Genomic DNA, 22882 nt, shown 5'->3' on the forward strand with positions numbered 1-22882 from the left:
TCAAGAGGTGATGGATGCTGAGAAATAACAAATTATTGGAGTTAATGAACCTTCATAGCCTTAAAACCCTAAAAACATGTTCAACCCATTAGGCCAGAGGTGCTCTGCGCTCTCAGGGTAATTCAACAAATTTTCAGTTTTTTAACAAATGTGATTAATGGGTTCCTTCTTAGCCATATCCTTCCATTTCCTTTGGATTATAAAACCACCAATCAAAATATGAGAAAAGCATAATCGGGAATCAAGCATTCCAATTAAAAACCTCCCAAAACTTGAAATCTTCCAATAAACAATTTGGTAAGCGCACCTGCCAATTACTCAATTCAGGAACCAGGTGTTACACTATTTTACAATACTAATCCTATAATTAAACATCTAAAAGTGTATGAATGAAAAACTAACATATAAAATAACCAAATCATCATAATTATATGTTATATCTTCTTTGTTTCTTTACTCCGAAATGTGTAGATCTCCAAAATGTGTAGATATTTCAAAACAAAATTTGCATTAAATGATAGGTACTTTTTCCTGTGGAACATGTCAGAATGGGCCTTCTAGAATGAGTTGATTGGATTGGGTCTGATCCATATAGCATGAAGTGAACTATGGAATAGCTTATTCCGAAAAAAGATTATTTTGCGAAACATATGTAACACTTGTTATTTAAAAAAAAAAACACCAAAAAATGGTTAGACTACTTAATTTTCCAAACATATATCCAGTTTTCAAGTTTAAGTTAGTAACTTTCATTGTAATCGTTAATTTGCTTATAATAATGTATCTTATACATTTTATTTCTAAGTCGATACTTCTGTTAGATTTTAGAAATATATTATCTTATAGAAAAAGTTTCGTTCGGGGGTGAGACCTTTTAGATTTTAGGTAAAACAAAAAACTTCAAGTCTAAAAGCTACTACAAATAGCATTTAACAAAAAAAAAAATTTATAGTTTTGCAAATAAAGCTATATACCCATTTTAAAATTAATGGTTTGTTTGAGGTAAATGATTTTTTGTAATTTTACATATTTTGCGGAACACCCATAATGTATTTATATATTGAAATATAGTTCTATAAGTCAAATCAATTATATAAATTAATTAATAATGAGACATAGTTAAATAAATTTGTAAACTATAAAACATTAATACATAAATTATTAAAAAAGAAAATAATATTATTTATAAATAAAAATTTAACCGTGTCATGTTATTAGATAACCTCATATTATGATTTTAAAATGTTCATTATATATATCTTTAATTAGAAAAAAGAAAAAATGAAAAACTAGTTTAATTAAATAAAATAAAAATATATCATTGTATAAATAAAGCTAAAACGTCATATTATTCCAAAAGGGAGATACAATAGATATAAAATCCAAGCATGTTAGAAACAATAGCATTTTTCTTATTTTTAACCTTATAAAAATGAAACATCTTCTATAAACTTTTCAATCTCGTTTTATTATTATTATTAACTTTTTATCCCTTAATATTTGGTACATCACTTAAGAACTTTTATTATGATCTATGAACCATATATTATTAATTTTTTTCTATTATAAATATTTTATTAAGAGATTTTTAAAATAATATTTTATATTGGGATAAAATCATACGACTAATCTAATCATATTAAATAATTAACTAGAGGGTAAGCCTTTGCTCCACATTTTTAGGTGTTGTTTGTTTTTTTTTAAGAAAAAATTCATAAAACTGCGGCAGAAAAGATGGACCAAACGATTGCAGACTGTAATAAAAACGTGTTTATTTTTTAACAATCTGCATACTGTTGCAGATATTAAAAAACTAAAATAAACTGATATTATATAACAAAAATAGTTTTTTTAATACTGAAAATTTAATAATATATGGTATTTTAGCAAAAGTTTATGATATTTCAATAAAAAAAATAATAATGATATTTCAACAAAAATAATGATATTTCAGCAAGAAATTATCATTATTTAATATAAAAACGAAAACAAATCATTTTGCAAGAATAAACCAAAGAAAAAAAAAACGAAAAAAAAAGATAAAACAAGAATTCAACAACGTATAATCAAGACTCATTAAGATTTCAACAATAAAAAAAATATTGGAAGAGTCAATACAAGTGTTGTGCCAAACAGAATACACGCAAATGTTTTTTTACTCCGAAAACTTCTAAAAAACAAACAACTGCGAGATGAAAAATGTTGCGCGTGTGCTATGTCGTGCAACAATAAGAGGTCTGAAAATGTTTTTACAAAAAACAAACAGCACCTTAGTGTTTTGTTTTTAAGATGTCTATTTTGGCTATTTTATAGATATTATCAAATATTCTCTTCCACACGTCATGATCTCCATTTGTCAGCCTACATCACGAAAAGAATAAATGTATAAATTTTTAGGGATAATGACTTAAAAGGGTAACATATTATTGGTTTTGTAAACATTTAGTCCCTGACTTTTTTTTTTCCACATTTTACCCTTGAACTTGTTGTTGTGTATAAATTAAGTCATTATTACCGGTTGCTTCCAAATTTGTTGGCATGGCTGCCTATGTGGACACTCATTAAAAGAAAACACTCCTACGTGGATCATCTCTTAGTTCCGTTGATTATAATACCATACCTATCCTAATTCCAGTCAAAAAACATTCAAACCCATACCCAAAATCGAAGAAGAAGATGTCGACTCCCAGTTCATTTCGTTCTATCGCAAAGAAAGAGGAGCTATGTGATTGTCAACTCCCGGTTCGAATATGCACATTGAAGACTAAAGACAACCCTAACAAAAAGTTCAAAGTTTTCCCTAATTCTCTGGTATGCGGATCTTAATTTCCCTATGTACTTTTGATTTTGTTTCTAATAAATAAAGATTTTGAGGTTCTTACAATTTTTATATTTGATTTCAAAGAAACCAGGTAAGAAATGTAAGTATTGGGAATGGATTGATGAACCTATGACTGGGAATCCAGATTTAAAACAAGAACTTGAAGCAGTTAAAATGGATGTTGCATGTTTGAAGAAAGAAGTTCAAGAACTGAAGAATAAAGCACATAGTTATAGGGTTGAAATCAGCTATAATATTATATGAAAACAGTTTGAATAAAGTTTTGTATGATGTATTGAATTGTGGTATTTTGAATGTAGGGATTGAATGGTTTATATGGAATGTTCTGAATAGTTTATATTAAATGTATTGAATGGAGTTTGCATATTGAATGAAGTGTTACATGGTGAACATTTGATTGTAATTTACATTGAATTTGACTGCAATTTCAATAGCCAAAAGACAAGGATAATGATAATTGAATTTGTCTGCAACTTCAACAACCAAAAGACAAAGGACATTGATAGAAACAAATAGGGAATATGATTCCCAATAGACAATTGACATATGATTCCCATTATGACCTTCTTAAAAAATTAATGCATTAATACCAATAAAGATTGAAAAAGACAAAACACAATTGACATAGGATACCATATCCAATTCCATTACTTAAAGACCATAAAAAGTTGCTAGGATACAAGCAAGGGTAGTATTGTCAATTACATCAAAATTTGGCCCAATTAACAAAAGAAAGTCACCATACACAATGTACTATTACATACTTCCAAAGCAAAAGAAAATAAGTAACCCTAATCAATCTAAATCTAAAGTAACTAGGTTGTCCTTAGTCACTCCTTTGCCATCTTTTCGGAAAACCTGCTTCCTGATTTGTATCTTGTTGATTCTATCTTAAGGCTTCCTTGCTCTAACACCAAGTCTCCTAGGCACTCTAACACCAAGATTCACAGGCACTTGGTTAACAGGTACTGGAATCACAAGATCTTGGTTAATAGGTACTTCATTCACAAGAACTTCATTCACATTCTCCTGATTCATAGGATCTTCATTCACAGGGACATGGTCTTGAGTCAAAGGATCTTGATTGACATGTGTTGGAGCACTTGGAGCTGGAGTGCTCGGACCTGCTTGTGAAGGGCAGTTTCTTGCATTACTCTTCTTTCTTGCTTTACTTGGACCTGCTTCAGAAGGACCCCTCATTGGACATGTAGCTTTGTTGTGTCCAGTTTCATTACAAATTGTACATCTGTGTTGAACACCTGCCCTGCTTATTGTATGCCTTGTGTACCCACTGAGTTCATTTTCTGCTTGGTCTCTTTTTCTTTTCACACATGGCCTACCAGGTAACCTCCTCCTAATAGGAGGTAGTATCTGGTGAAAATCAGGCATGTGGGGCCACAAGGTACTATCATTCACGGGATGTATGGTGTATTCATAGACCCTAAGAAATGCAGATTTAGTAAACCACTCTGCAACAAGTTCCTCTAGATCAAGATTCAAGGAAGATAGGGCACATATGGCATGTACACAAGGAATTCCTGTCAATTGTAACCTCTGCATCCACATTCTCTCTTCTCCAAGTCAACACCGTACCTTTCATTACATTGCACAACTTCAAACTACTTGTATCCACTAACATATGATGCCTAGAATCTGTCAATTCAAAAAGTTAGTTAGCACTAGCATGTACAAAAAGTAAGTAAAAGTGTTTGTAACAACTAACCTTCTCAACTTCTTTAGTTTACCAAGTTTCCTTCTGATAGTTGGACAAATTGCCAAATCCCAGCCTAATCCTTTCCCTTTCTGCATGTACAATCTCTCCATCACAAATACCCTTATGTCCTCCAACATAGTGATGAATGGCTTCTTTCGAGCTTCTTCAATAGCAACATTGAAGCTCTCAGACACACCATTTTCCATTGCATCACATCCCATTCCAACCTTAAAAAAAGCCCTTGACCAACACTTGGGGTCCCTTTTAATGAGATAATCACATGCCCCTACATCAAAACTCTTGATTTCTTCCATTGCAAGTTCAAATTTTGGAATTGTAGTTGCCTTTACAGCCCTCCAATAAGGTTTAATGTAGCACTCACCCTTAAACTTTTTATGGAAGTTAGCAAGGATGTGCCTAGCAAACAACCTATGCTCAACTTCTAGATATCTTTCTTTCACAACCTCCATTATACCCTGCATTGATTTTTGTAAAAGGTAATTTTTGTAAAAAAAAATAGTAGTGTATATATGTACCTTGTGTCCATCTGACATCAATGTGATTCCATTACCATTTCCCCTTCATCTATGTCTTCCATTAGATTGTACAATAACCACTTCCAATTATTCTTGTTCTCAACATTTACTACTGCCCAGGCTATTGGGTAAATGTTATTGTTTCCATCCCAACCTACTGCTGAGAGGAGCTCTCCTTTACAGATGCCCTTCAGAAAACATCCATCTATCCCAATTACCTTCCTACACCTATCTAACCATCCATCAACAACTCCTTTAAAACTCACATAAAACCTTTCAAACACCACAATAGAATTATTTTGGGGTTGCACATACACTTCTACATGAGATCTTGGGTTAGCCCTTTTAATTTCAGCTCCATAATCCCACAGCTTGGAATAATGATCTTTCAAATCACCCTCAATTTCACACAATGCAAATCTTTTTGCATTCCTACATTATCCAACACTAACATTTATGTTGAATAACTTGGATACCATAGCTTTCATCTTCCTCAAACTCATTTTAGGGGACTCCAAAATATCAGTGACAAATTGTTTCCCTATCCACTTGTAGGTAACTATTGAACCAAGTTTGAATGCCCTTGAACAACTATGGTCTTCTCTAAGGGACTTTATTTGAAATGTTTATTCATCTTTCATCCAGGAAGCCCATAGTCTAAAAGGGCATTGTGGTCTTTTTCCTTTATAACACTTTAAAAGCAACCTATCTTTGTCATTCTTCTCATAATACAAGTCATATCCATGTGCAACTGCATAGTTACTGAGAGATGACTTAAGTTTAGCAGGAGAAGAGAATCTCATACCTAGTTCAGGCTTCATCTTCCTCCATTCCTGAGTAGCATCATGCCTAGGGTAGACAACTAAAAGTTGATTGCCTTTTTCATCTTCATCTTCAACAACTACTGGACATAACTTGTTCAGAAACTTATCATTATAGGTTCTTTTGAAGATTCTTTTGCTTGATGTAACAGATTCATCCTCTTCATGTTTACAGTTCTCATCATCTGCCAAAACAGAGTCGACATCTTCTTCTGAATACACAAGGTCTTCATCGTCTGGTTCTTCTTTCTGAATCCACTCAAATAGAGGTTCATTATCATGGTCAATATACACATCCACATGTCTGTTAGCATTTGCAACCTCAAGAAACTCAGAGTAGTTACATTCATTTTGTATTGTTTGGAGCTCCTCACTCAATCTTACTTCAGGTATACAATAATACACATGCTTGCACTGAAAATCGATAAGCTTCTCAACATATTTGACGAAATCGGAGAAACCTAATTCGTTTGCATCTTCATTCAGATGTAGTACTTGTGGAGCAAAATACACTAACAGATTAGGCACAAAAGTACCATTATAGTGTACATCGACTTTTGGAAAAGCTTGATTTTCCTCCATTGAATCAGAATGGTGTTTTGAGAGAAGAGAAGTGTGAGTAATGTGGAACTGATCAAGAAGGAATTATGAGAATAAAGACAATATAACCCTAATTAATCTTGGTTCATAAATGAGGCTTCTTGATAAATGAGCATGAAAGGGGGTAACTGCCACGTAACTACCACGTAAACCAGTAAAACATAAAATGACTGGCTTAACTAGAAGCAACCGGTAATAATGACTTAATTTATACATAACAACAAGTTCAAGGGTAAAATGTGGACAAAAAAAAAGTCAGGGACTAAATGTCTACAAAACCAATAATATGTTACCCTTTTAAGTCATTATCCCAAATTTTTAACACCCTTTTGTATAACTTTTTAATAAAATTCAGACCTTATCAAAAGGATGTTTTATTGCCGCTTTCTGATATGCTTTTAGACTTCTAATGCATCAACAATTAAGTCAAGTCCCTTGATGGTTTTTCATGGATGGTCCAGAGAAAGGGTAAAGATTTAAAGGGTTAATGCAAAAGGTTGTTTAATTAAATTTATTATGTTTATAACAAAATCTAGGTATCATAAAAAAATGTAGTAATACTAATGTAAAGTTTTCTAAAAATTTTGCCTCAAATTACATTAAAAATAAAAAAGTTCTAAGGATTTTGATGGTATTGACACTCCAATGAATAGAATCTCAATTCCAATTTCGTAGGAATCAACAAAACCTTTAAGGACTAAATGCAACAAAGTAGGAACATACTTTCACTATTTGTTTATCATGACATCTTACTTTCGAAAATAACTAAAAGTATCTTGCTATTTGTTGAATTTAACCCCACACTTAACCACATTTGAAAACTGAAAAAATCCTTTATAGTTCATACCAACGTTCAAGTTGCAAGTTCCAAGTCTTTGAGTAGCATGATGTGTGAGTTTATTTACCAAATCAAGAAAACACAAGAGAAATACAAAAAACTTATTTGGTTATGTCTTTATAACGAACATCAAGGAACAATTTAGCTTGATGGCTGAACCGCTTCAGCCATTAGAAGTTTATAACATTAGACGAAAGATCGATGTAGAGAATGACAGATTCTGGTGATATCGAAAGATTTTTAATTAGAAAAACTACATTCATTAATTAAATTAAAAAAAATATATCATTGTATAAATAAAGCTACACTTCATATTATTCCAAAAGGGAGATGCAATTGAGATAAAATCCAAACATGTTAGAAACAATAGCATTTTTCTTATTTTTAACCTTACAAAAATGAAACATCTTCTATAAACTCTTCAATCTCAGTTTTTTATCCCTTGATATTTGGTACATCACTCAAGAACTTTTATTATGATCTATGAACCATATATTATTAATTTTTTATTTTTATTGTAAATATTTTATTCAGAGATTTTAAAAATAATATTTTATATTCGGATAAAATCACAAGACTAGTCTATTCATATTTAATAATTAATAATGGATCTCGTTGTTTAAGTGCGTGGAACGCTCTTTGTAAATGCGTAGAACCGAGTAACGTCATTCAAACGGAAACTTTCAATGCCTAACAAATCTCTCTCAAGACTCTAGAGTCTTCGTCTCCGACGAAAAACCCTAACAATGGCCGAAGAAATGCAGGCCGTCGCCGATCCGTTAGCCTCTCTACCAATTCCCCCTCTCAGCTCCTCCATATTCTCCGATGACCTCACATTACCCGACGATTTTCTACCCTACGACGATGGAGACTTCGACATCACCTTTGACGATTTACACCTCCCTTCAGACACCGAAGACTTTTTCAACTCCGCCTTCAATCCTACCAATCCGATTGATCTGTCATCCTCTGATCCTGAATTCAATGACTTCGTGTCTGACCCCGAAACCGTCGTTGCGGAGTCCGGTAATTTGTCGGAACATCAAGTATCGGATGTTTCTGGATTTCTTAACATTCCGTCACCGGATAATTCCGGTAAAGATTTTATTGGGGAAACTGTCATGGTTTTGGATAGTCTGTCTCCGGAATCGAGAACTGAGAATCCGGTTTCGTCTCAGGGTTCCGGAAATTGCGGCTCCGCCGGATCGGATGCCGCTATGAATTGTCCGTCACCTGATTCTGGAAATTCCGTTGTTGATCAGAAGGTGAAGCGGGAATCAGGGAGTAATTTCATGTTAAAGAGAAAGAAAGAGACGCCTGAGGGGAACTCGGAATCCAGGACAATCAAGTACCAAAGGTCAAATGGAACTTCGACAACGACTGAGAATTCGAATGAAATTGACGGAAAAGACGAGAAGAAGAAGGCGAGGCTGATAAGGAACCGGGAGAGCGCACAACTTTCACGACAGAGGAAGAAACATTATGTCGAGGAGTTAGAGGATAAGGTCAGGGCAATGCATTCAACTATCCAAGATTTGAATGCTAGAATAACTTACTTTGCAGCAGAGAACGCAACCTTAAGGCAACAAATGGTTGCCGGCGGTGGTGGTGTTGTATGCCCGCCTCCTGTAATGTATCCACCACACCCTGCAATGCCGCCTATGGGATATCCTTGGATGCCATGTCCACCTTATGTAGTCAAATCACAGGGTTCTCAGGTACCATTAGTTCCAATTCCCAGATTGAAACCCCAACAACCTACATCCTCACAGAAATCCAAGAAGGTTGAAGTGAAGAAAACTGAAGCTACAACCAAAACAAAAACCAAAACCAAAAAGGTTGCTAGCATTAGCTTCCTCGGGTTATTGCTATTTATCTTGCTCTTCGGTGGGTTAGTTCCAATTATGAATGTGAAATTCAGTGGAGTAACAGATGGTGGCTTTTCTGGTGTATCTAAAGATTATATGTTCTACGAACAGCAGCAGCAACCAGGTAGGGTGTTGATGGGTGATGATCATGTTAATGGAACTAACCATAGAACAGGTATAAGTAGTGGAAGAGCACATGAACATAACGCCAGTGAGCCTCTCGTTGCATCTCTTTATGTCCCAAGAAACGATAAGCTTGTGAAAATCGATGGGAATTTGATAATCCATTCTGTTCTAGCAAGCGAGAAAGCTATGGCTTCAATGGAAGAACAAGGAATGACTAAAAAGGAGGATACTGGTTTGGCAGTTGCCCTAGATTTAGTCCCTGCTATCTCCATTCCAAAAGTGGGAAGAAACAGTGGAAGACAACCCCATATTTACAGGTCTTCAAGCGATCATCAAAGGATTCTCTCATCAGACAAAGAGAAGTTGAAGTCAAAACATGCTGATGGAAAACTGCAACAATGGTTTCGTGAAGGTCTCGCTGGTAATTATTTCTCAATTTTGTATCACTATAACACTTTCATCAAACACATATTCTTGCTTACTTCTGTTTCTTTGATCCATTGTTTTTAGTTATCCCCTGTTAGATCTTAATCATTGCTATAATTGGGTGGATTTTTTTGTTACACAGGGCCTATGTTAAGTTCTGGTATGTGCACAGAAGTATTTCAGTTCGATGTCTCGGTGGCTTCCGCTTCTGGAGCTTTAGTTTCGGCGACATCCACCGCCAATATCACCGCCGAAGACCGCCATAACTCCACCTACATTACGAACGTGAAAAACCGGCGGATCCTCCACAGCCTCCCGATTCCCCTATCGGCATCCACCTCCACCACCAACATCACAAAAGAACAAGTGGCGGGAAACAGCTCAAAGCATGAAGAACATCACAAGAACAATTCGGTTTCATCGATGGTGGTTTCGGTGTTGTTTGACCCTCGAGAAGGCGGCGATGGTGGTGGTGATGTGGAGGGGATGATGGGTGGGCCCAAGTCGTTTTCAAGGATATTTGTTGTTGTTTTATTAGATAGTGTTAAGTATGTGACCTACTCTTGCATGCTTCCACTTAAGGGAGCTAGTCATTTAGTAACAGCATAAGAGCTTTTTGTAGATAGAGTAAGAGTAGAAACAAGACTTATGGTTTGTGAACTGAACTTATATCATGCCCAAGGAAGGCATCTAAATCTAATTAACAAAAATCTAATAATGTTTTCTTTGCTTGTATTTTTGTTTTTGTTGCAAACTGTTATTAAATAGAAGAAGTAATTGATTTAAAATGGGATTTATGTATTTTCGTGAAGAATTGGATATTCTTGGTTTGGGTTGGAATCAATTAGGTGGAAGTTGTAACAAGAAAAAAAGGTGGTGATGATGTTTAACACGTCTTTTTGTGGGGATATTTTGTTTTGTACTGATAAATATTTAGTGCAAGATTTTCTAAATTCGAATCTGTTTTATAAAGTAATGGAATTTTAAAAATTTTAAAGGAGTTAGTGAGTGGGGATGTATATAATAATTGCATATAGGGTAAGATAGAAGTTGGTAGGTATGGCACATGGATTGAATTGTTTGCTACTCAAATGGATCTTGATTCCATCCAACATAACATTTAGGAGAAAGTCAAAAGGATAAGTGTTTTGGAGTAGGTTAGTTAAAGGATAAGTTTACATTCCTTATTAACAGTAAGCCACGAACCCACAATCATTTACAAATAAATTAAAATCGGGTTAATTAATTAAATCTCAATTACGCATACAACTTCAATACAAAGCTTATACATAAGAAGCACCATTAGTAAGTCCCATGAGATGAAGAAATGCAAGAGCTTCCTGTGGTGTTAGTTCCACCTGAACCTGACCCTCACTTGGACCCTGGTGAGCCGTTGGTGCAGCCTGTTGAGGCTTCGGTGCACCCTGCCCCTGATCAGATTCAGTATCCGACCCATCATCCATCTGGTACAGACCCATTTTTACCTCAGCTGTCGCACACAATGTATGAACACCATAGTTTGCACATACACCACATTCATACGACCAATGCTTACAATCCAACGACTTTCTACATATCTTGCACACTTGGTTTGTTGCATTCTGATCCTGGGTTCGATTGCTAACGTTAAGAAGTAGCTCATGTGGATGAGCCTTATGTGCTACCTGTATGTATACACACAAACACACTTAATTAACAATTTGCTCTTTTTTAAGGAACCCAATTGAATGAAAAGGCGAATGAAACTTGAAATTAAAGTACCTTTGGGGGGAGGAAAGCACAATTGACATGGAGATCGACTTCACATAATGCACAACAATATGAAAACCTAGTTCCCGTGGTTCCACAGGCGTTACATAAGAAGCAATTTGAAGGGTAAGTTGGGTATGGGCTAAGAATGAGAGGATGAGGTGTGTGAAAAGGGTGTCGTATGTATCGAGTAGCGTTCCCACAATGCTCGTGAAGAAAAAATTTGCAGTGCCAACAAGCGTAAATGGTTTTATCACAGAATTTGTCGCAGCCAGAGCAACGCAGTTGTTGCCCTAGCTGCACTTGGTACATCGATAGGTTGTGCTCATGGTTGAAATGCTTGTATTCCATTGCTTTTAGATCTCTTTCTATTGTGAGAATTGAAAATTGAAATGTATATGGAGATGGTTTGCTAATTTGGTATAGACCAAGTCAAAGTCAACTATGGCAAGTGGTGATTATGATAAGAAGTCAGCTCTGTGGATTCTTTCTTTGACTTTTGAGGTTATCATGTTATCTGTATCGGATGTTAGGGTTGCAAACGGGTCGGATCGAATACAAGTATTTGATTCGTGGGCTTGGGGTGTGAATTAGGCATTGACTTTTCGAAGTTATAGGTGGATTTGACTTGGGACGTTGACTTTATAAGGGATCAATGAGTTGTGTAGTTTTTGTCTTTCTAACCATCTACAGAATTTTAGTTAGGCATATCATCTTCAAAGCCATCGATTTTAGCAATTCATATAAAATCAAAAATTCACGTTTATACGACTTGCAAGCCATGTCAACTTTTTCAAACAAATTATACATTATCTAAGTAATTTTGTACAAGATGGAGGTCACATAAACAATAGAATCCATTAAATCAGTTAAATCGGTTTCAAGTTCCTTTTTCTTTTGAAATGAACGAAATTACAAAACAATTCAAGTATTTTATGAGTCTAAGCTTTTTTATGAAGGAATTTTCTTCCAGAATGAATCGGTATTAGCCCTTGTTTTCTTGCAAACAAAATCGATCTAAATCGAAAATAATATTTTACTATATTAAAAATTTGTAGAACTCATAAGAAATGGACAAAAAATTGGTCAATATATTAAATATTTTTTAGCCATCCTAAATTTTTTCCTCTTGTTATCCAGTACTCGATCCATTTTCTACATGTGAAAGTGAAAGTTTAGGTGGTGTGAAAAATACAATTTATTAAACTAGAGGATCTAATTGTGTAATATATTAGAAAGAACATGGGCCAATCCTAACTATTCTTTCCTTCAATGAGTCAATCAGTGTTCAACTTTTCCTTACCATTAAGATTAGAAATGCAAGTATACCCTTCTTCGTTAGCAAGAATCATTATATAAATCCAATGTTATTCATATATATCATACACACAATTCAATTCAATTCTTTCAACTTAGTTAAACCTTTGCAAGAAGCCTAAAAACATGGGACAGACTTTTGGTATCTTTCTCTTTCAAAATTTTATTTTTCTGTCTGTTTTTACATGATTTCCCTTCATTGATTTTCTTCTGTCTTCACACACATACATATAATTAATTTAATCATGATTTTGTATAGGAAAAGAGGAAAATAAAGATATTGGTCCTTTGGTGGGGAAATGCTATGACAAATATTTTGCAGATCCAAACAAGAAATGGAACTCAGCTGAGTTTTATCATGCAGTTTGTGAGACAGTCGAGTAATTTAAACACCAATGTTATATAAAAACCATTTTAATACATAAAATCTATTTCATTATTTTTAAACGAATATCACTGGAAATATTTTTGTACTTACATTATGCTGATTTGACAGAGAAATGAACAAGATGCTTGGGAGCACACAGTTTCATGTCCCAAAGAGTTCTACCCTTGAACAAGCCTACAACGTAAGTTTGGTATCTTTTTTTTGGAATAAAAACATCTAATAAGTACACATTTATAATTTAATAATACAAATCATAATAAATTTATAACATATTCATGAGTAACAATTGAAACTATTAACATCTTGTCATTTAAGTTGTTCATCTCCTATGCTCTTTGTTCTAAAATTAATGAATTAAAGTTAAATCGTGAATGTGGCACTTGGGAGTTAAATATGATTATCTACAGAAAAATCTCAAACTTTTTTCAAAAGTTTCAATAAAGTCTTAAAGTTTTTTTTTGAACAAAAAAGTCCCAATATTTTGATGTTTTGCCTAAATTACTGAAAAAAATCCTTTTTTATATTTGAATAACAAATGATAGATTATATGATTTTTTTTTTCAAAATATTGGGACTTTTCTATTTAAAAAAAAAAAAAAAAAAAAAAAACTTTTAGAACTTTATTGAAACTTTTGAAAAAAGTTTGGGACTTTTCTATAGATAACCCTTAAATTTGATACAAGAATGCAATCCAGATGTGTTATTTTGGGCAAATAAATGTGATACAAATCTTGATGAGATCTTTGGAATGGAATCATGGGAATGAATTGCAGAAGCACCATAAAGGAAAAGAGAAGTCCTTGAGCAAGGACGAGTTTCAGAAGATCTTGCAGGATATAATCCTGGATTCCGGAGTTACCGGAATGGGAATCAAAGACATACTCCTCTTCATCTTCGGAATCCCAGTCATCACCACATTTATCAAACAGCGCGCAGCTCCAAATGCCGTTCCGAATGACGTATTCATTCCGGCCGTCACTTCCGCCTCTGTATTCCTCCTTGCAAAACTTAACAAGATATGATCACCGGAATCGGAATCGGAATCACAACAACCGTGTCATTGTCATATTCATATCATGTTGTTATTTGGTTGATTCTTTTGCGGGATTTTTAGTATAATCACACATAATGAATGCAAAAGACTTGTTATTTTTACATAAACTTTACATTAATGGAAACGATTTACGAGAGTTATCAAAAGCTAAAATGTTAGTTTCAATCATACGGTTTCAGAAATTTCATATTATTGACAAGAAACAAAACGAGAGAGAGAGAGACACGGTTCAAATTAAGAAAAACAAGGTTCGGAATTACATAATGCAATGAATCCAAAACCGGAATCAGCTATTCCGACTTTGCGACTGCGGAGGCATAGCTCACACTGCTGTCTCTCATGCTTTTGCAATGACTTGACTGCTCATATCGAAGAAACTTTATCTTAATCTTTGTTGAGCAGTTCTTCGACATCTACTTGTCAACAAAGTGATTTATTTGTAAAAGGACTTTATATGCATAAAAATAAACAAGGGCAAATTAGTAAAATGTTAGGACTTACATGAAGAAATACACTGATGGGATGACGTCCACAAATTGTATTATCAGTCTCCAACAAGTAGTGTTTAAATTCATCTGGATCTCCAGTTTCTATAATTTCCATTCCCATCTTGTCCAATGCCTCAATAGATTTATGAATAGCTCCATGTTTCTTGTCATAGTGCATGTAATTGAACCTATATAAATGATAAAAAACAAATTTTATGAATTTATAGACATTTTATATAATTAAAGAAAAGGAACATATGATCTTAGCATACCTAGAACCCCAGTGACAAAAATCAGATGAAACTGAAAAGAAATTTTTCGGGTCATCAATATATTTGGAGAGCAATCGTCCATACATTGCTTCATTTTCTGTGCTTACAGCCCCAACCATAATAGGAACAACTTTAACCGAATGGCTGGAATCATGCAAGCAAACCGGAATCGGAATGTTATAAGTCGGAATAAGAACTTCGATTTTAAAAAAAAAAAAAAAAAAAAGACTTACACTTACCCACGAAATACTTTGGCAAGATACGGTAAGTGCATTTCCATGCTATGTTCAGCCTCATCAACTTCAATATCCATCATGTCAAATTTTCCAGTAGCTTTTAGCTCTTCAATGACTGCGATTTCAACAAAATTTAAGAGACATGTTGTCAGGTTAATGTGGCTGATACGTACATAATGTATGTATCAGCCACATTTGTATACATACTGTGTATGTATCATCAGGTACAATGTGTTTACACATTGTACCTGATACATTACTTATATTGTATCTGACATATAAAATGTGTCAGATACAATAGGATACCTTCAAGATCTATAGGGAGGTCGCCTATTGGTGTCTTGTAAATTGTTGCTCTTGAAAGAGCACATTTAGGGGTGTAATGGTGATGAGAAGGACCAAGAAGAAATATCCGAGTACTGAAAAATGTAAACATCTACATAATTAGAAACAAATATAACAAAAAAAAATGGAGGTGTGTATAAATGTATAATTTGGGGGAATGAGGTTACATGTTAGTTGGATCAATGTTTCCAAATGCAAAAGCAGCTGCACGTCCAGAATAAGAATAACCTGCATGTCTAGTGGATAAAATGACAAATGTATTAGAAAATTCAATGGAAAATATGAGAAAGATTGAAAATGGAGATTTTACTTACGGAGCAATTACACCTCTGACATCTGGAGATTTGGGCAAACCACATTCCCTAAGCCATCCATCAAGCTCTGCTTCTAATGTTTGAGCTGATGAACATAAAATCATCAGAATTTCTCAATTTATTTTATTTGGGTGCAAACTCAGAATCATCTAATTGCTACCTTAATCACAGACAGTATAGTGTAAAACTTTAGTTATTCATATACTTTTTCAACAATCGTATCGTTAATACTTCAAAAGCAGCAATCTTAATCACTCATGAGTCATGACACGAAAAGGGATAATCGGGAACAAAAATCGCACACTTCCTATCAACTGAAACCTTCAATCAGTCAAGATTAACTCTATATCTCGATCAAACCCAAAAAATTTAGCAAGATATGAAACTGATGATCAAATTGGTTTTCAATTAATGGGAATGCATATGAAACTTGAGGATTATACGGGACTTACAATTACTGGAGTACCATGAACCTGCGTGCGATGCTCTCCTGATGTTCTCCATAAATTAGAAACCCTAGTACAAAGATTCTCTCAGTGCCGAGCTCCGTATATCAAAATTCTAGAACAGGTTTGATTGATAAAGTAAATAGCATAAGATTCCAACTTATATAGCACAACCGATCGAACACGGAACACTTCGCTTGATTATATGTATTCATACGTATCAGTTTCCCTGAGCAAATTAAATTGCAGAATAGCCCTTGGCTAATTGACTTTTGGTAAGTCGAGCACAAGAGTTTGGTTTTTTTTTTTCTTCCTTGTAGCTTTTTTTAGGTTAATAACCTACAATGGTAACAAAGTTTGATTTTTGTCTACTTTTAGATAATCATTTTTTTTCCGTACATATTTAATCAATAAGTTGTTTGATGTATTCATAATAGGGTAATATCATCGGTAATTACCGGTGATATTACCATATTATAAATAGATTAAACAAGCTTACTAGTCAAACGTGTACAAAAAACATGGTTATTAAATGTAAACAAAAACCAATGTGTTACCTAAAAAACTATTTTAGATTGTGTGTGCTTTAGAGGTTTGTGTACTTTGTTTTTTGTATTTACGTTTGTTAGGCTACACCTAAGAATCTGATGATTATAAAACTCTTTTTAATTTGTATCATATTGCAGCGTGACATCACACTGCCAAATCTTTTAGTATCAACGTGCAGTGTTTCTTATGCTTCAAGGATCTTATCTGTAATCTTAGTGATTAGGATTGTATGTTATATATATATATATATATATATATATATATATATATATATCCTTGATTTGTAGGGATTTCCATTATTGACGTTTTTACTTAGTATATATATGTTATGCTAGGGTTAACCTTATTGTAAGCCACTTTGTGTATTCTCTCTTTGTGAGAGTTATTGAAAACCCTTAATCAGAATAAGTTTATAACTAAGCTTTATGAATTCTTGTTGCTATTATTTGTTTTTTTGTCTTACGATCCAACCACGTTGTTAGTATGTTTCTGTGAGTGAAAATGTTAGGTTTATTGATATAACCTAAACAACATGAAAACAATGTTTGTCAACATAGCATGACAACATCACATGATAACTTTGTCTGGTAGCACAACCTACCAGACAAGGGTTATCTGCAGGGATTAAGGTTAATCGGAAGGATCGAGCGAAAGCCAGCAAGGGTAAGCAGCTGGTGTTGAAATAGTTGGTTGGGTTTAGGGGCAGCTCGCAGGCAGTGGGCCATAGTAGACTTTGAGGACGAAGTTTAGTTTAAGTGGGGGAGAGTTGTAACACCCAAAGTTTCGAAGACCAAGAAAGGAAGAAAACTCTAAGTTTAGGGGTTGACTCGGCGAGTCTAAGAGGGACTCGGCGAGTCCGAGCGGGATCCGGGTCGGGGAGTAAGTGACCGACTCGGCGAGTCGACCAAAGTGACTCGGCGAGTCTGGTCTGTGCGGGAAAAACCCTAAATTCGGGACTTGGGGCCTATATAAGTGTCTTAATCTTCTTCCCAGGGTTCCTTACTGCCTCTTTAACCCTGGATATCAAACCCTAGCCGTCATATCTCTTAGTTGAGCCTTGGAAGGTGCTTTAAAGCTTGGAAAAGGGAGAAGGAACTTGGAGGAGCAAGAAGGAGCTATAGATCTGGGATTGTGAGTTCATTTTGAGCACTTGGAGGTAATAAACTAGTTCCTGGACCCTTTTTGCACCTAGATCTATGTGTGGTTGTTGGGGCTCTTTTGCCATAATGTTATTATTTTGGGTTAGAAGCCGGATCTGGAGTTGCTACTTCAGATTCAAGTGTTTTAGGGCCTGGAGAAGCATAAAGTATCAGTCATTGTGTTGATTTTGAAGTCCCTTGGCCTTTCACCCTAGTTAATGGCGTATCTTGCCTAGATCTCCTTCTCTACACGTAAAGTTTGCAACTTTACGTAAGGAATAGACCTTAAAAGAGTGGATCTACAGTTTGGAGTCCATGCATGACTCAAAGGTCCTCTGCATGTATGTAGAACCGTATGGACTCGGCGAGTCCTTCGAGTGGACTCGGCGAGTAGCTTGAAGATGAGGAGGAACTCGACGAGTAGGATGAACAACTCGTCGAGTTGGATGAAGTTAGTCATGGACTCGGCGAGTTGGATGAGCAACTCGGCGAGTTGGTTGAAGATTGTCTAGGACTCGGCGAGTCAGATCGCGAAAACCCTGAACCCTTCGAGTCGAGGCCCGAATCAGTGAGTCGGGTGGTGACTTAGCGAGTTGGACAGGACAGGACTTGGAACTGGTTGGACTCGGCGAGTCATGGACTGACTCGGCGAGTCGGGTCGCGAATAAGAAAGACCCTGAGCTTATGAACTCGGCGAGTCTTTAGGAAGACTCGGCGAGTAGGGTTGACCTGGAAGGTTGACTTTGACCAGAGTTGACTTAGTTGACTGTCAGACTAAGTGTTATATGTATATTGATAGCTCGGAGAGCTGGAGGAGCAGCGGATCAGGGGATTATCGGGTAGCAGCCAGAGATTTATCAGTAGGTCTCAGCAGTTCAGGTGAGTTACCTTCCAGTAGTGGTGAGTCTAAGGCCACAATGCCGGCCCACCAGTAGGAGATGTATGATAGATGATTGTCTTTGTGATATCATCTAGGTTTGTTATTACCTGTTATGTTACATGCTATCATGATACGCTATATGCAGTAGTAGTAGAGTTCGGTTGTTAGGACCGCTGGGTCGTCAGACATCCCAGAATTATCTGACTGTATGTAATGGTATGCTTGTATGTTGGTCTGTTATGCTATGCGATAGAGGTAGCGGGAGGGGACCAATCCCCGAGGATCGGTTGTTAGGACCGATGGGTAGTCAGCACCCCAGAATGGCTTGATATGGGTAGTCAGCACCCCAGAATGGTAGTCAGCACCCCAGAATGGCTTGACATGGGTAGTCAGCACCCCAGAATGGCTTGACACGGGTAGGACGGCACCCCAGAATGGCCGTATGGGTAGGTCGGCACCCCAGAATGGTCGTACCGGGTAGTTAGGCACCCCAGAATAGCCTGGCAGTATTTATGTTATGTGTTTGTATGGTATGCGGTACGTTGGGGGAACTCACTAAGCTTTGTGCTTACGTTTACAGTTTTGTTTTCAGGTACCTCTGCATCGAAGGGGAAGGAGCCGGCGCGGTAGCGGCACGTCATACACACACTCTTCGGTTTCCGCATTTACGAGATTTACTGGGATTGTACTCTGATATTTTGATGGGATGTATGGTTTGACCTTTTAGAACATGGTTACGATGTGTTATGGTGTGATCAAACAATGTTTTTATTTATTAATGTTTTCTAAAGTAATATTTTAAAATGAAATTTTCGGACGTAAAAATTGGGTCGTGTTTGAAAGGTTTCGGAGTTTTGGGTCAGTATTGTATTTGAGTTGGAATACTTGTGTCGATGGTATAGTTGGTTGATGTGGAAATGACAAGTCTCTCTCAGCAGGATCAGTTGAGCCTTCGGCCGAGCATAAGTGACATGTGAAGATAGCTAGGCAAGTAGCTTTTCTTCGGGATGAAAGACTCGAGTTAGTAGGAGTTGAATAATCAGATGGGATATAAGCAAGCTATTCCCAACAGCATCGTTTCAGTATGAGCGGAAGAATGGATAGAACAGTTATAGATACTCGAAGTATTTTCAGGAGTCGCTGGAAGCGACTAGGAGATTGCGAAGGGGTGTAGTAACCGGTAGGGTTCGGTAACCCAAATATGGAGGCGTCAGTAAGGACCGGGGGTGCTCGGCACCAAGTTATGTCAGATAGGGGCGTCGGTGGTTGTTGGCGGTATTGACCCGTACTGGAATTGGCGAGGGTGATGGAGTTGGTGAAGTATAGGACCTTCACAGTTACAGAGAAATAGTTGGTTATAGAACCTTGCCTTGGGAAGGCAAGGGATTTGCGCAAGGACAGGAAGGGGCGGACCCCTATAGGTTCAGTTCAGTACTCGGTGAGTATCAGAAGCATTACTAGTTGAGTAAGTTGGGTCTCCAGGATGTTCAGGGTCGGGGTTGACCCGAGGTGTTATCTGCAGGGATTAAGGTTAGTCGGAAGGATCGAGCGAAAGCCAGCAAGGGTAAGCAGCTGGTGTTGAAATAGTTGGTTGGGTTTAGGGGCAACTCGCAGGCAGTGGGCCATAGCAGACTTTGAGGACGAAGTTTAGTTTAAGTGGGGGAGAGTTGTAACACCCAAAGTTTCGAAGACCAAGAAAGGAAGAAAACTCTAAGTTTAGGGGTTGACTCGGCGAGTCTAAGAGGGACTCGGCGAGTCCGAGCGGGATCCGGGTCGGGGAGTAAGTGACCGACTCGGCGAGTCGACCAGGGTGACTCGGCGAGTCTGGTCTGTGCGGGAAAAACCCTAAATTCGGGACTTGGGGCCTATATAAGTGTCTTAATCTTCTTCCCAGGGTTCCTTACTGCCTCTTTAACCCTGGATATCAAACCCTAGCCGTCATATCTCTTAGTTGAGCCTTGGAAGGTGCTTTAAAGCTTGGAAAAGGGAGAAGGAACTTGGAGGAGCAAGAAGGAGCTATAGATCTGGGATTGTGAGTTCATTTTGAGCACTTGGAGGTAATAAACTAGTTCCTGGACCCTTTTTGCACCTAGATCTATGTGTGGTTGTTGGGGCTCTTTTGCCATAATGTTATTATTTTGGGTTAGAAGCCGGATCTAGAGTTGCTACTTCAGATTCAAGTGTTTTAGGGCCTGGAGAAGCATAAAGTATCAGTCATTGTGTTGATTTTGAAGTCCCTTGGCCTTTCACCCTAGTTAATGGCGTATCTTGCCTAGATCTCCTTCTCTACACGTAAAGTTTGCAACTTTACGTAAGGAATAGACCTTAAAAGAGTGGATCTACAGTTTGGAGTCCATGCATGACTCAAAGGTCCTCTGCATGTATGTAGAACCGTATGGACTCGGTGAGTCCTTCGAGTGGACTCGGCGAGTAGCTTGAAGATGAGGAGGAACTCGACGAGTAGGATGAACAACTCGTCGAGTTGGATGAAGTTAGGCATGGACTCGGCGAGTTGGATGAGCAACTCGGCGAGTTGGTTGAAGATTGTCTAGGACTCGGCGAGTCTGTTCTTGGACTCGGCGAGTCAGATCGCGAAAACCCTGAACCCTTCGAGTCGAGGCCCGAATCAGTGAGTCGGGTGGTGACTTAGCGAGTTGGACAGGACAGGACTTGGAACTGGTTGGACTCGGCGAGTCATGGACTGACTCGGCGAGTCGGGTCGCGAATAAGAAAGACCCTGAGCTTATGAACTCGGCGAGTCTTTAGGAAGACTCGGCGAGTAGGGTTGACCTGGAAGGTTGACTTTGACCAGAGTTGACTTAGTTGACTGTCAGACTAAGTGTTATATGTATATTGATAGCTCGGAGAGCTGGAGGAGCAGCGGATCAGGGGATTGTCGGGTAGCAGCCAGAGATTTATCAGTAGGTCTCAGCAGTTCAGGTGAGTTACCTTCCAGTAGTGGTGAGTCTAAGGCCACAATGCCGGCCCACCAGTAGGAGATGTATGATAGATGATTGTCTTTGTGATATCATCTAGGTTTGTTATTACCTGTTATGTTACATGCTATCATGATACGCTATATGCAGTAGTAGTAGAGTTCGGTTGTTAGGACCGCTGGGTCGTCAGACATCCCAGAATTATCTGACTGTATGTAATGGTATGCTTGTATGTTGGTCTGTTATGCTATGCGATAGAGGTAGCGGGAGGGGACCAATCCCCGAGGATCGGTTGTTAGGACCGATGGGTAGTCAGCACCCCAGAATGGCTTGATATGGGTAGTCAGCACCCCAGAATGGTAGTCAGCACCCCAGAATGGCTTGACATGGGTAGTCAGCACCCCAGAATGGCTTGACACGGGTAGGACGGCACCCCAGAATGGCCGTATGGGTAGGTCGGCACCCCAGAATGGTCGTACCGGGTAGTTAGGCACCCCAGAATAGCCTGGCAGTATTTATGTTATGTGTTTGTATGGTATGCGGTACGTTGGGGGAACTCACTAAGCTTTGTGCTTACGTTTACAGTTTTGTTTTCAGGTACCTCTGCATCGAAGGGGAAGGAGCCGGCGCGGTAGCGGCACGTCATACACACACTCTTCGGTTTCCGCATTTACGAGATTTACTGGGATTGTACTCTGATATTTTGATGGGATGTATGGTTTGACCTTTTAGAACATGGTTACGATGTGTTATGGTGTGATCAAACAATGTTTTTATTTATTAATGTTTTCTAAAGTAATATTTTAAAATGAAATTTTCGGACGTAAAAATTGGGTCGTTACACATAATAAGTGTAAAAAGCTCCATCTTTGCCCTTTACGTCTACACCTTGTTTAGCAAACATGATAGGGGCAGCGAGAGGTCCGGAAATTGTTATGAAATTGTAAGCATAAACATAATAGAGAATGAAACACAAGTAGCAATTTATAATTTTTTTT

General features: G+C 37.1%; 3 protein-coding genes and 2 long non-coding RNA genes across 6 annotated transcripts; 3 read left to right on the top strand and 2 right to left on the bottom strand.

Moving 5' to 3' along the window:
• Positions 1–7984: 7984 nt before the first annotated feature.
• BZIP49 (basic region/leucine zipper motif protein 49) lies at positions 7985–10506 on the top strand. Its single transcript, XM_078996334.1, has 2 exons — positions 7985–9766; positions 9914–10506. Exons 1-2 carry the CDS (start codon positions 8098–8100, stop codon positions 10378–10380), a joined length of 2136 nt encoding a protein of 711 aa, XP_078852460.1. The 5' UTR covers positions 7985–8097; the 3' UTR covers positions 10381–10506.
• Positions 10507–10986: 480 nt separating this feature from the next.
• On the bottom strand, positions 10987–11666 carry LOC145047960 (uncharacterized). The gene is made up of 2 exons (XR_013682586.1): positions 11533–11666; positions 10987–11435 (listed from the first exon to the last, which is right to left on the bottom strand). It is a non-coding gene; the product is annotated as an uncharacterized LOC145047960 (long non-coding RNA).
• LOC145047961 (uncharacterized) lies at positions 11123–12187 on the top strand. The gene is made up of 2 exons (XR_013682587.1): positions 11123–11237; positions 11487–12187. It is a non-coding gene; the product is annotated as an uncharacterized LOC145047961 (long non-coding RNA).
• A 669-nt stretch (positions 12188–12856) lies between these two features.
• Positions 12857–14425, top strand: LOC145047964 (uncharacterized). Of its 2 annotated transcripts, none has more exons than XM_078996336.1 (4): positions 12857–12979; positions 13097–13217; positions 13334–13406; positions 13921–14425. In XM_078996336.1, exons 1-4 carry the CDS (start codon positions 12964–12966, stop codon positions 14245–14247), a joined length of 537 nt encoding a protein of 178 aa, XP_078852462.1. In that variant the 5' UTR covers positions 12857–12963; the 3' UTR covers positions 14248–14425. The 2 variants fall into 2 exon arrangements, with proteins under 2 accessions (XP_078852462.1, XP_078852463.1); XM_078996337.1 differs by having other exon boundaries at positions 13999–14425.
• A 27-nt stretch (positions 14426–14452) lies between these two features.
• LOC145047963 (AmmeMemoRadiSam system protein B) lies at positions 14453–16572 on the bottom strand. The gene is made up of 8 exons (XM_078996335.1): positions 16387–16572; positions 15935–16019; positions 15788–15856; positions 15582–15694; positions 15279–15390; positions 15040–15183; positions 14781–14955; positions 14453–14692 (listed from the first exon to the last, which is right to left on the bottom strand). Exons 1-8 carry the CDS (start codon positions 16436–16438, stop codon positions 14570–14572), a joined length of 873 nt encoding a protein of 290 aa, XP_078852461.1. The 5' UTR covers positions 16439–16572; the 3' UTR covers positions 14453–14569.
• Between the last annotated feature and the right edge of the window lie 6310 nt (positions 16573–22882).

The sequence above is a fragment of the Lactuca saligna genome, chromosome 5, assembly GCF_052625555.1.
Source record: "Lactuca saligna cultivar CGN05327 chromosome 5, ASM5262555v1, whole genome shotgun sequence".
Lineage (NCBI taxonomy): Eukaryota > Viridiplantae > Streptophyta > Magnoliopsida > Asterales > Asteraceae > Lactuca > Lactuca saligna.